Consider the following 13,434-nt stretch of genomic DNA (forward strand, 5'->3'; position numbering starts at 1 on the left):
TGGATGGGTTTCAAAATTTTTCTCACCATAAAATCATTTTATCAAATGATGATTCCGAAGTAAAATGAATTTTTTTTTCATCCCAAGGGTGGAACATTGTTGCAATGTATGAAAAAAAAAGAAATTCAACACCACACAGAATAAAGGCAGTCCGTTAGTGTGTGTGTGTGTGTGTGTGTGTGTGTGTGTGTGTGTGTGTGTGTGTGTGTGTGTGTGTGTGTGTGTGTGTGTGTAAAACAAAAAAAGATATTTACTAACTGATAATTATGCTATCAAAACAATTTATCATTTACATACCTCTGAAATCTATGCAGAAATCCCAGCAATGTCCTTTTCATCGATACCAGTGAAGTCTAATTTGTGAATCTGCAAAGGTTTATGGAGTGGGGCTGGCTTAGATGAAAAAATTTAAGCCAAAAAATATATTTTACATAATCGTAGGAGATATTTGCAGAACACAGATTTGTAAAAAGTTTTCAACACCAAAACACTAAAAATTCCTCATCCTTTACAAGGTGTCATTCAATCTGTAATTACTAATAGGCCGTGTGCATGCGCAAGTTTTAAAAACATTTTGAATTTGGATTTCCAAGCAATTCAAACATAATTTATATGAAAGGCTTCTTTCAGTTTCCATCTTCCAAATCCACTCACAAGGCTTTAGTCAGCCCATGTGGTCGAGAAGCAAGGTTCCCACACAACACAGCCACTCATGCAGACAATGACAAAATAGAAACAGGACTAAAAAAATAACACAAATATCAAGAGACAAATCGTCCGAAATATCTAAAAATATTACCAGCCATTGCCGGTCTCCCCAAGCAACTCAATATTTCCCTTTGTAAACAAGTGTCAACACACTGTGACTACAAGACGAGCACTCACTGAGTTTGGTTTGACCAACAGCACGATTCTTGGAAGCCTTCAGCAACAACCAATTAATCTGCAAAAGAAATTCAATCAACAGGTTTAAATATTATAAAGCAAACTAAAAACAAAAAACAAAAACAAAGTAGGCGGGGAGGGCAAAGCACTAAGCAGTGAAGTGTATAAATGTAATGCTGTTACCAGTTCAAATGTGTGTGTGTGGTACGTTTAGACTTGTAAATAAGTCATTCACTGTGTTTTGTCATGTGATTCTCCATGACAAAACACAGTGGATCCAAATGTGCCACATGCATGTTTGATCTGGTAATAACATTGCATTTTAAGTATAACCCTTCAATTAAAATTTCCCATTAATTTATCTTCCAAACACCAGATTAGTACTGATAAAGTTACTTTATTAAATCTTTTAATATTCTTGAAATTTATGGAAATAAAAGCATCTATTTCAACAAAATTAGAGCAATGTAAAGGATTCAAACTTCATTAAGGCATATTTTCTATGACCAGCTTGTTCTTCCTGTCATCATACCTCACATGTTACCAGCACAATGGCCAAAACTAATTTCATGAAAGACTGCAAACAACATTGCTAGTATGATGGTGACATTTGTTTACAACTAGCACAACCTCAACATAAGTAGACACAAACATACACACCATACTCATGCAGACACATATATATGCAGATACACACATGGGCAGACACACGTGTACACACACACACACACACACACACACACACACACACACACACACACACACACAAATGGGCTTTCTTTTTCAGCCTCCATCTAGCAAATCCTCTCTCAAACATTTGGTGGGTTAGAGACTTCGGGTAGAAGAAACTGGACCACAGCATCATCCAGTGGAAGTGAACCCAAAACCACAACGTTACAAAATAAGCTTCTTAAAGACACAGCCCCAGCTACATCTATATTACTGTAATAATGAAATAGTTGAAGCAGCAGTTATTTTACCTGGGCTCAAGATACAACTGCAACACTAGTCCCATTGCTAACATTTACTGTACTTGGTCTGTCAGCAGCCATTTAGATATTGAGCTTCTCATTGTCTTTGTCAGCAAATCATGAAAGGGTTTCATTGTAAATCTCAACGAAGGACACATTGAATTCATACTGAAATAGAAAAGTAAAAACTGGATGAAAGAAGATCACCAAGAGCAACCAGAGATCCAAACAGATTTCGTTTGAATGTTTCTGCATGAGAAAGCAATGAGAGGAGCCTTATCCTAAAGTGTAATATGGTTGACAAAGGGAGAAGAATAAAAAGGACCTGAGCACATTCCTTTTGGTCACTTAACCCCTTTAGCATTTGAACTGGCAATATCTGGCACAAATATTCTACCTGTTCTATGTTCAAACTGGCCAGATCCAGCCTCTCACACCTACCAAACAATATTATTCTAAAAATAAACACACAGCATTGTAAAATCTTGGAGCTTCAGGATTAATTCAAAATAATGTGAATAAATAAGCATTTCATAGAATAATCTGAATAGTAAAGGGTCAAAATGGCCAAATCCCAGCCCAAATATTCCATCCTGTTTTACACTCCAACCATTCAAAGTGAATTCTAATATGGATGTGTTACAGGATTTTAAATAAGAATATTTCATTTCAAGATCCCATGGCATCTTGGACCTACAACTAGATTGAAGAACACAAACAGGCCATGACACATTGAACCTGAAAAAATCAAGGTTTACAAAAGAAAAATGAATCAACCACCATCCTTTGCTTCCAATATGTATTACCTCAGCAAATTGCAATTTAATGAAAAAATGCTTCAATAATATGCTCCTTTAACCCAGGGTTCGGCAAAAGGGTCAATATTAACCCCTGCAGGTCTGTGTAACTATGAATCAATTTTGAACATTAGGGGTGTTAAATTGCTAGCAAACTAAATCTGGAACAGTAACTTGAAGCTAAAACTGCCAAATATCAATAAACTAGGCTTCAAATATTCCTATAATATAATATGACTAAATTTTTGTTGCTCTTTCTCAATTTCTAGTTTTCCATGAAAAACATGGCTAGCTTATCAAAAAAAATGTGACCATGCTTGGAAACAGACGAGGGATAATGACAAGAAGAGCATCCAGCAAAAGAAAATATGCCTCAACAAATTCCATCAGACTCATGGAAGCAATGAAAAGTGGATATTGAATGACAGTCACGATGACATGTACAACAGATTTTATAGTTTCCAGCTCACAAATTCTTTCTCAAGGTCTTGTTTAGCCTGCATTTACTTGCCTATGGTGCCACGCAATACGACTCAATCAGAAATCACACATTGCGTGCAAAGTAGATAGAATAAACACAACCAGGCCTGCAACATCCTTCTAAATTTGAAATGTTAACCTGCCAAGGATAACTTTACATATATTTGTTCCTCTGAGATTCAAAGAAAAGAGTATAAAAAGAATATAGTCTATGTGGCCTAACTACATTAAAAGACCAGGAAGAAACTACTGACAACACAGCGAGTTATGTGGTACTAATGAATTCAAAAACCCAGTTTTCAATTTACAGCTGTTTTAAACATGGTACAACTTCGTGTCAGCCAAAATATTGTAGCATGAGATAAAATGATGAAGTTATGTAGTTAGTGTGGGACTAGATACCACTAGATACTCAAGTGGGATGGTTGATACATCAGATCTAGACAGCAAATCAAAATAAAGAACCACTGAGGATATCAAGTCAAAAATTTCAAATGAAGATAAATAATCACCGTTGAACTGACAAACAACAGATTAGACAACTGACTCAGTTAAGGAAACAGCTAAAACTATACAAGGCAACATATTTTAAGAGAAAAAAAACAACCATACCAATATTCACAATCAGTTATAAACTCTAAATACTCACCAAGAAGATTCATAAAATGTGAGATTTTTAAAATATATATCAGGTTTTTAAATAGAAACCTACCTTCTAACCTTTCTCAACTAATAATTCAACTGTTTCAAACACCTGAATAGCAGCTCTTGGAATCATAGCCATCATCTCATCTTCTACATTACTACCTTCCATTGTATATGCTTTACCAGGACCAGGGTGGCCATAGCCAAAGATGCAAACATTATAGCCATGGGATGCACTCTGAAATAATAAAGTAATATATATACGCAATATAGAGATGAATGGAGGAGAATATAGATGGAAAAATCGATAGAGCACCAAACAAAATATCTTTGTGGTATTTAGTTATGTTCCCTTACGTTCTGAGTTCAAATATCACCTAAACCAAAAGTACCTTATGTCTTTCTGAGGTTGATAAGTAGCAGTCAATTAATTCTCTGTACTAGTGAATCTCTCTGAATAAAGGGTGACCTTCTTCCATGGCATGTCAGTAATGCTAACTCACACATTTGGCAGAATTGAATTGTCAGCTAATCAGCAATTACTAAGCTGCTCTACCTAACAGCAGCGGACAACAGTTAGAACAGCCAACACAGATAATACAGGAATGTAACAACAACAACATACAACCAGTAACTCCTACACTTTTACAGATCTTATAGCATGTGTCACTGCAACAGAATATTATTACAAACTTGCAGTGTACATCCTTCTACATAGACTGTGGTCAATAGAAAAGACTTCCTACACTAAGAACACACACAGAGATTTAATTAGTTTGATACCAAACCACCTGTGGCTACCTCTGGTTCTATGACACAAAAACGCTTGAAATTAAAGGTGACCTCTGTGAGATTTGAACTACGAACATAAAAAGCTAGGAGGAAGAATGCCGAGCATTTTCCCGACTGATAGCTCGCTGCCTTAATAATAATAAGTTTCTATTTTTGGCACAAAGCCAACAACTTTGTGGGACAAGTAAGTCAATTACATCGACCCCCCCCCCCCCAGTGTTCAACTGGTCCTTATTTTATCAGCTCCGAAAGGATGAAAGGCAAAGTCAATCTCTGCAGAATCTGAACACAGAATGTAAAGATGAACGAAATATGCCACCTTAATAATGTTTCTAATTTCAGTACAAGGCCAGCAATTTTGGTGGGAGAAGGTTAGTTGATTATAGGGACCCCCAGTACTTGGCTGGGTATCTTATTTTATTGACTGAGCAAGACTTGAACTCAAAAGATATAGTCTTAAGAAATAATACAAGGCATTTTTACAATGCTTTAATGATTCTGCCAGATCACAGGCTAAATAATAATGATAATTATTTCAAATTTTTGCCACAAGGGCAGTTTGGGGAAGGTGGGGATGAGTTGAATACATCGACCCCTGTGTTCAACTGGTACTTATTTTATCAACCCTGAAAGGATGAAAGGCAATGTCGACCTCAGAGGAATTTGAACTCAGAACGTAGCAATGGGCAAAATACCACTAAGCATTTCGTCCAGCATGATAATAATAATAATAATAATAATAATAATAATAATAATAATAATAATAATAATAATAGCATGGGTATAGAATTTGGCAGAGATAAGAGTGCAATATTAGTCATAAACAAGGGACAGGTTGTCAGCAGTGAAGGCATCCAATTACCAGACGGCCAGACATTAAAATCATTGAAAGAAGGAAAGAGTTATAAGTATGTAGGAGTATTAGAATCTGACAGAGTACTAACAGGACAGGAATGAAAGAGAAAATTCAAAAGAAGCATATCAGAAGAATGTGGAAGAGTTAATGAAGTGAAAGCTAAATGGTGCAAATCTAGTGAGAGTCGGAAATACTTGGGCAGTTTTCATTACTTAGGCATTCAGTAGCTTTTGGACATTGGGCAACGTCTGAATGAGTGAATCGAGACAGAAATAGGTGCAGCCATGTCTACACCTATTAATTATTAAATTTAAAGAATGGTGATTTAGTAAGCAGGTAAGTTCTCAAGAGCTTTATCTCAGAAGATATGATTAAAGTAATATCATACACAGAAACTAACTAGAGACAAAAAAGAGAGACAACAGAAGCACATTCAGATTTTTAAACATCAGCTGAATCCAAAAACAGATGGCAAAAAGAATAATAAAAGGCAAAACACTGATCTTGAAATTCCACTCACCTTCAATTCTAAAATAGTATTGTGCAGCTTGCAACAAATGGTTTCATGATCTAAGCATCTTCTCTAATCTGCTTCCAAGTTTTGAATAGTTTCAGTTCATCGATTTGCTACACTTTTGAAACCAGTCGACTGTCAGTATCAACATCATCATCGTCCTCATCTTTTAACAACTGTCTTCCTTACCGACATGGTCTGGACAGTTTTGACAGAATGATCCATCATCTGCCAAAATCTGCTTTTGGCATGGGTTCCATAGCTGGATGTTTTTCTTATTGCACCAGCACAAGTGAGGTTGCCATATAATTTGCATTCAATTAAGGTCGCATTCAACTGAATAGGGTTCTAGTAGAGAGTAGGGGAGATGAAAGGTTCGAGTGTGCAGGAAAGTAGCAGAAGAAGTTTCTTGTGGTGGGAATAATTGACGTGAAGCTGGAAAGAGAGAGAGAAAGAGTGTTGAAGTATCAGGGATGGGGGTGGGGTGAGAAGAACACTTACATCATAATCATTTCACATCCATTTTCCATGCTGGCATGGGGTTAACAAGAGGTGACCAGCTGCCTGCGCTGCTTTGGCATGGTCTTTATGGCTGGATGCCCAACAACCACTTTACAGAGGAGACTAGGTGCTTTTACACAACCCCAGCCTATGTGCTTTTTTCTGGGGCACCAGAATCTACAAGGTTAGGAATGCTCAGCTGAAGAGGGATCCGGGGAACATGCCTGGACGCAAGGACAACCACATATTTACTTAGATTGACGAGCCTTCTCAAGCACAACAAACCGCCAGAAGTCTCATTCCTCCCCCCTATCATCCCCTCTGTGAGGCCCAACATCTGAAGACCCTTTCTCATCACTTTGTCCCATGTCTTCCTGGGTCTACCCCTTTCGCATGATCCCTTCACAAATAGATCTCAGCATTTCTTGATGCAACTGTCTTCTTTCATACACATTACATGACCATAAAAGTGCATGTGCAGTGCCACATAAAACTACCCTGTGGAATGCGAAGTGGTTGGCACTAGGAAGGGCATCTAGCTGTAGATACAATCACAAATCAGACTGGTGTGTTTTGCAGTTCCCCTTGCTCAAACCGTCCAACCCATGCCAGCATGGACAACAGATATTAAAAGACGACGAACTTAACATCTGAATTTATTAAAGTTTACATCATAGAATCTTGTGTGAAGCTTACGTACTTGTAATTTACACTGACACTTTTACATTGTGTAGGCATGAAAATGGCTATAAATGTCAAAATATAACATAAAATATTGAAATGTATGATTACTCACCAATAATGAAAGTAATGACACACAGCAAAGAAGATTTAAAGCTCTTCAGGTGTTTTAAGGATGTCTGGTCTTAGTGGGCTTGAAGAACATTGTAATGGGAAGTTGTTGTTTCTTCATGGTGGTGAGGAGAGGTTTGTTTGCATGACAGCATCAATGGCATTTTAAAATTAGAGAGACGATATAGGGATCCCATGCTTCCGCTTTCCCTCACAATTCCTTTGCTGTCCATAGAAAGTTGGACCTCACCCTCCTCTGCATCTGGCACTTGCTCCTCCTCCTCCTCCCCCTCCTCTTTGCTGAACCATAGTCTGTCAGGGTTTCAGAGGTTGTTGACCCCCATATTGTGTGACATCATCAAAACCTTTGCCACCAAGTACCTTTACTAGTTTCACCGCATTGTTGACAGCATCTTTCTGATTATCTTCAGGTGAGAAAGAACTCTTGTAGTCCTGGATACACTCTGGTCACACCTTCTTCCAGCATGTGATGAGGGTCTTTGTTTTTTTTCACTCCTTTAACTTGAAAATTCTGGTCCGAATCCATTGCATCCACTAGGTGTTGGAGAGACTTCTGACACGGATCACACCTTGATCCATAGGCTGGGTGACAAAGGTGGTGTTGGAAGGGAGGAACTCAAACTCCCTCATGATTTTAATCCAAAAAGGGACCACCAACACCTTGAATTCAATGCAAACATTTTGGAGGTATTCCTTGGGTTGAGGGATGAAGCATTGGTGTAACCAATTCAAAGTTAGACTTTTGGTAATCCAGGCCTTGGTGTTGCGCATCTAGTGGACAGGCAGCAGATTTTTCTTATTTTGGAAGGCTCTCGGGTTTGCAGACTTGTAGACAAGACCTGGTTTCATCATGAAGCATTGCCACACATAATTAGTGTCACTGTGTCCTTCTGTGACTTAAATGATGGGGCTTTGGTTTCGTCCCTCATGTTATACATTCTGGAAGATAGCTTCTTTCAGAACAAGCTAGTCTAGTCCACATTGAAAAACTGTTCCAGCTTGTATCCCTTGTCCTCAATGATCTACCAGGCAGAGAAACAAACTTTATTTTAAATTGTTTCGAGAAACAGTCAAACGATCCCTTGCTGGTTTGAAACTCTTCGGTGCCTTCTGCTCTGTCTCCTCTGTTGAACTGCTGGTATAATCTCCATGCTTTCTCAATGATGTTACCACTCAAGGGGATGTTTTTCTTCTTGCAGCACTTGAGTCAAATACTGTTGACCAAATAGCCACAATGGCTGATAAGATTGTCGAATTCTCGGTGCAGCCATCGTCTCGTGCTGCTTGTGTCTTCTCCGAGGCATCTTCTTCAGCCTCAATTGATGTCCTTTCTAAACAAATTGAAACTCTTAGCAAAAGGATGGACACATTTAAACTAGCTTCGGAGGAGTTGCGCACGTCAACTTCCTCCTCTTCGTTTTCTAGTTATCGTGCATTTTTTGTAAAAGATCTAGTGTCGAAGAAATTCTTCATGGTAGACACTGGTTCTTGTTGTATCATTTGGCCCCTGCGTCTTACTAATGACAGGCCAAAAAGCTCTGATGTTACTTTGCACGCTATTGATTCGTCACTAATAGCCACATTCGGTCAGGTTTCGTTACGCCCCGGCATAAATCTTCGTCGTGATTTTCAATGTGTTTTTGGGCTATCCTTCAATATAATGTGAATAAATGCCAAGCGAAAAGCACATGGGTTTTGTTTACATCTAATTGGCCTTTGGCCTAAGCGACGAACCGTTTAACAAAGAAAGCGATGGTCGGTGACCAAGAGACTTTCTCTCTCTCTCTCTCTCTCTCTCTCTCTCTCTCTCTCTCTCTCTCTCTATGTGATGCCCTTTCGTTCTTTCAACTTGTTAAAAATATATTCTGTATTTATGAAACTTTCTCTCTCTCGGTCACCGACCATCGATTTCTTTCTTTCTTTGGCGATCTTTCGATACTAGTCCTTTTTTTTTGTCAGTCGGCATTTTCCGTAAGGAAAGAGGGAAAAGACATTAGTCAGCAGACCGCTTTGATCTGCTAGGCAGCAGACAGAAGGGAAAAAGAAAAAAAGCAAACATAAACACACACTCTCTCTCTCTTTCCCCCTCCCTTAAAAACACGTCAGTTATCTCTCGCCTTCTCTCTCTCTATTTCTATCTCTCTCTATTTCTATCTCTCTCTATTTCTATCTCTCTCTATTTCTATCTCTCTCTATCTCTCTCTATCTCTCTCTCTCTCTGACTATCTCTCTCTTTCTATTTCTATCTCTCTCTCTCTGACTATCTCTTTCGTTCTATTTCTTTCTCTCTCTCTCTCTGACTGCATATAGCCATATATACATATATGTACACACCTACATCTATATGTATACATACATGCGTATATGGGTACAGACCATCACGAAAAAAATGTTAAACTATATATGTATATGTACACACACACACATATATACATACATACATTCCCTTCTTTCCCTCTTCCCTTACGGAAAATGCCGAATTGATGTAAACAAAAGCACGTGCTCGCTTGACATTTACAGTACTAGTATCAAAAGAATGCTCAATAATAAATTTTAAGTCGTAATTCTCTACGACGAAATTACTTTATTTCTAAATGTTCTATAAATTAATGTAGAAATTTAATTCCTTTTACTTCTCGTTTCTTTCAACTTGTTGAATTTAATTCTGTATATTAATGAAACGGTAATCTTCAAGTTTAGGGGATAAAAAAATTAAATAAAAATATTCAAGGGAAGTAACTGAACGTCTTACCAGTATTCTCCGTACATCTCTGTTTATAAATAAATCACACACGTGATTTGATTCACGTTAGGGTTAGGGTTAGGGTTAGGGTGTGATTTATTTATAAACAGCTAGAAGAAAACGGATAATACTGGTAAGTCGTTCAGTTATTTCCCTTGAATGTTTTTATTTATTTTTTTTATCCTCCTAAACTTGAAGATTACCTAATGAAACTGTATTTTTTAATGTGTAACGGTCAAAAGAATACGAATCTATATCTTCAACATACATGTACGTAATTGAACGCACGTTCAGCACCTTGTCATGTATACATCATAACATTTACGCAGCCTAAAATAAGAGTTATGCTTAGTGATAAATACTTAAAATTTATTATAAGTAACGAGATTATCATTATAGTTATTAATTAAGAAACAGTAATATTTGTGGCACTGTCATGGTATTAGCTGTCAGAATTGAAAGTAGAACTGACAAGAACGTTACTGCTGGTTTGAGTTGATTCTTTGGCTACTGACTAGCCGGAGCTATCTATCTGTCTGTCTGTCTCTCTCTCTCTCTCTCTCTCTCTCTCTCTCTCTATCTATCTATCACTCGTTCACCTCTGTTTGTGTCCGTAGAATTTATCAAATTAGAAAACGCAAATTTAATATAAAAATATATTTTCTGAAATTGCAAATTATTAAAAATATAAAAATATAATTTTCAACAGAGAGAATTTATCAAAATAGAAAACAAATGAAGTTTAAAGTTTAAAAATAATAGGATCGACCACTCACGACTAGCTAGCGCGGACGCGCGACTGCGCGTTCGGGACCACTCTGCTTTAGTAGTACCCTTATACTCTGTGTGTTTTCAAATGCATGGATATAGGTGTCAAATTTGTTCCAATAACTTTCGAGTGATAGATAGATAGATAGATAGATAGATAGAGAGAGAGAGAGAGAGAGAGAGAGAGAGAGAGGGAGAGAGAGAGGGAGAGAGAGAGTGAGAGAGAGAGAGAGAGAGAGAGACAGATAGCTCGCTCCGGCCAGTCATGGTATTAGCTGTCAGTAGCCAAAGAATCAACTCAAACCAGCAGTAACGTTTCTTGTCAGTTCTACTTTCACTTCTGACAGCTAATACCATGGCAGTGCCATATTTGTTATAACTTACGATCGAAAACATTGTAAATAAAGATATAGTACTCACTCTCCGACCTGCACACATAAAAACGGAAACTGAAAGAAGCCCGTTGTATATATATATGGGTGGACATTGGAATTAGACACTGAAGGAAAATGGCTGTAACTTTTTTATTTTTTAAGTTAGGCGATTTTCGTTTTCGATAATGTGTTCTATATGTCCCGGTCATGCGATTCCCCCTAAAAAATTTTTTGAGATTCCCCCGCTTCATTTTTGACATTGTGTTCTACATGTCCAGGTCGTACGAGTAGCCTTCTCGCAACTTAGATGTGAAAATGAACGGCTTCAATTTATATTGAAACAGAAAAAGGATCACATGTGGAGTCCCCACCACGAAACTTGATATGCTAGAAATAACAGCTAAATGCGGACAATCCAAATCCTGCATTTACTCAGAAAGTTGAACTGCGAGTTTCACGCTTTCGAAAACGAAAAATACAACAAAAAAAAAAAAAAAATAGAAAGCAAAAAAAAAAAAAGAAAAAAAAACTGTAACCTTTACCTTTCTGAAATCACTGTGGATATATTTCGGCTATGTGCTTAATAAATGTTTGAAAGTTCTCCCACGAATTCTCACACTTCATAACGTAATAATCGCGGTACATTGCCTCATCAATATGTGACCATTTCATGTTACCGCATGATCCACTTTTATATTTCAGCCTACGTTTTATTCGTGACCAAAATGCCTCTACGCTATTCGTACATACCCCACTAACGGGATCAACAAAATTCTGTGAATGGTTCACGGTACCATGAATGTATCCCAGTTTCTGAAGATTTTGGTAACTGGGCCACATATCAGTGAAAATCATACTTCCTGGCTCCACATTTTCAATGATTGCAGCTTCTAGCGTTTCAGCCTTTCTATCGGTTACATGTTGCAGGTAGCCCTTTTTCTGAGTGACATCGTAAAAGCCTATCACCCAAAACTTTTCAACCATCCTGCCAACCTCATATTTCCTCTTGAAAAGCAGGCTTTCATCCACTTGTACAACGTGGTTCAGTCCACCTAATTTTTTCTTATCCTTCATTAACATGGCTGAACATATTTCTCGGCAGTATTCATACCATTGAATGACCGTGTCGTTGCTAATATTGTTCCAACTCATGGAACAAGTTACTGGCAACTCAGATATAAAATCTGCTATTACTTGAAATAGTGTAAACACTGTCATGTGGCATTTCTCTAAAAAAGTATTTTTCCTTATAGAGATTGTTTTACTACATGAATTACATCTCCAAATAACTCCGTCAATAGCACGTTGGAAAGATTGAATTTTCATTTGACGACGACAAGTACATTTTTTTTTTAGTGCAATTAATTTGTTTTCTTTCAAAAAATCCAGAAAAGCATCATTCTGTAATCTTTTCCATAATTCAACACGTGGTGAAGACATTTTGAGAATATGTGCTTCGAAAAATTTTCGCGACTATCAAAACTTAATTCAATTGTGAACAATATTGGCAAGAAGAGGTCAAGAAAGAGGAAGAGCCCTTTACAGAGAGAGGTCAACAAAAAGGAAAACCAATCCCGTCTTTTCATTTCAAATTGGTAGAGGGCTCTTCTGTAACGGGTTCTTACTCTTTCTTGACCTCCCTCTACCAAGGTCAATTCCTCTTTCTTGATCTCTCTCTGTAAAGGTCTCCTCTTTCTTGACTCTCTCTCTTACAGAGAGAGAGAGTCAAGAAGAGTAAGAGCCCGTTACCTGTAAGAGGTAAAGAAAGAGAAAGAGACCTTTACTCTCTCTTACAGAGAGAGAGTCAAGAAAGAGTAAGAGCCCGTTACCTGTAAGAGGTAAAGAAAGTAAAAGAGACCGGGACATATAGAACACATTATCGAAAACGAAAATCGCCTAACTTAAAAAATAAAAAAGTTACAGCCATTTTCCTTCAGTGTCTAATTCCAATGTCCACCGTGTTCTATATGTCCCGGTCATGCGATTCCCTCAAAAAATTTTTTTGAGACCCCCCCCCCCCCCACATACCCATCCACGGAGGGTTTGGGGCGATTTTCATTATTACTCTAACTCTGGTATTTGACTACTCTTTTTCCCACCTTCTTGTTGCACATTTATGTGCTTACTCCGGTATATATATATATATATATATATATATATATATATATATATATATATATATATATATATGGGGGGGGGGGGTTGAGGAAAATACGACAAGATAGACAATTCTAAAATAACTTTCAGTCTTTGAAACTGTAGGCGCAGGTGTGGCTGTGTGGTAAGTATCTTGCT

The 13,434-nt window shown here is 37.6% G+C and overlaps 1 protein-coding gene across 1 annotated transcript; it reads right to left on the bottom strand.

Annotated features, from left to right (window-relative positions):
• Positions 1-11,394: 11,394 nt before the first annotated feature.
• LOC149130129 (uncharacterized) lies at positions 11,395-12,579 on the bottom strand. Its single transcript, XM_089346296.1, has one exon. It carries the CDS (start codon positions 12,577-12,579, stop codon positions 11,692-11,694), a length of 888 nt encoding a protein of 295 aa, XP_089202422.1. The 3' UTR covers positions 11,395-11,691.
• Positions 12,580-13,434: the final 855 nt, after the last annotated feature.

This window comes from Octopus bimaculoides, chromosome 30 (genome assembly GCF_046866305.1).
Source record: "Octopus bimaculoides isolate indiv1 chromosome 30, ASM4686630v1, whole genome shotgun sequence".
Taxonomy (NCBI): domain Eukaryota; kingdom Metazoa; phylum Mollusca; class Cephalopoda; order Octopoda; family Octopodidae; genus Octopus; species Octopus bimaculoides.

What these genes read in the sequence shown, in the direction of transcription:
- LOC149130129 (XM_089346296.1), bottom strand. Translation starts at nt 12,579, where the DNA reads ATGTCTTCACCACGTGTTGAATTATGGAAAAGATTACAGAATGATGCT.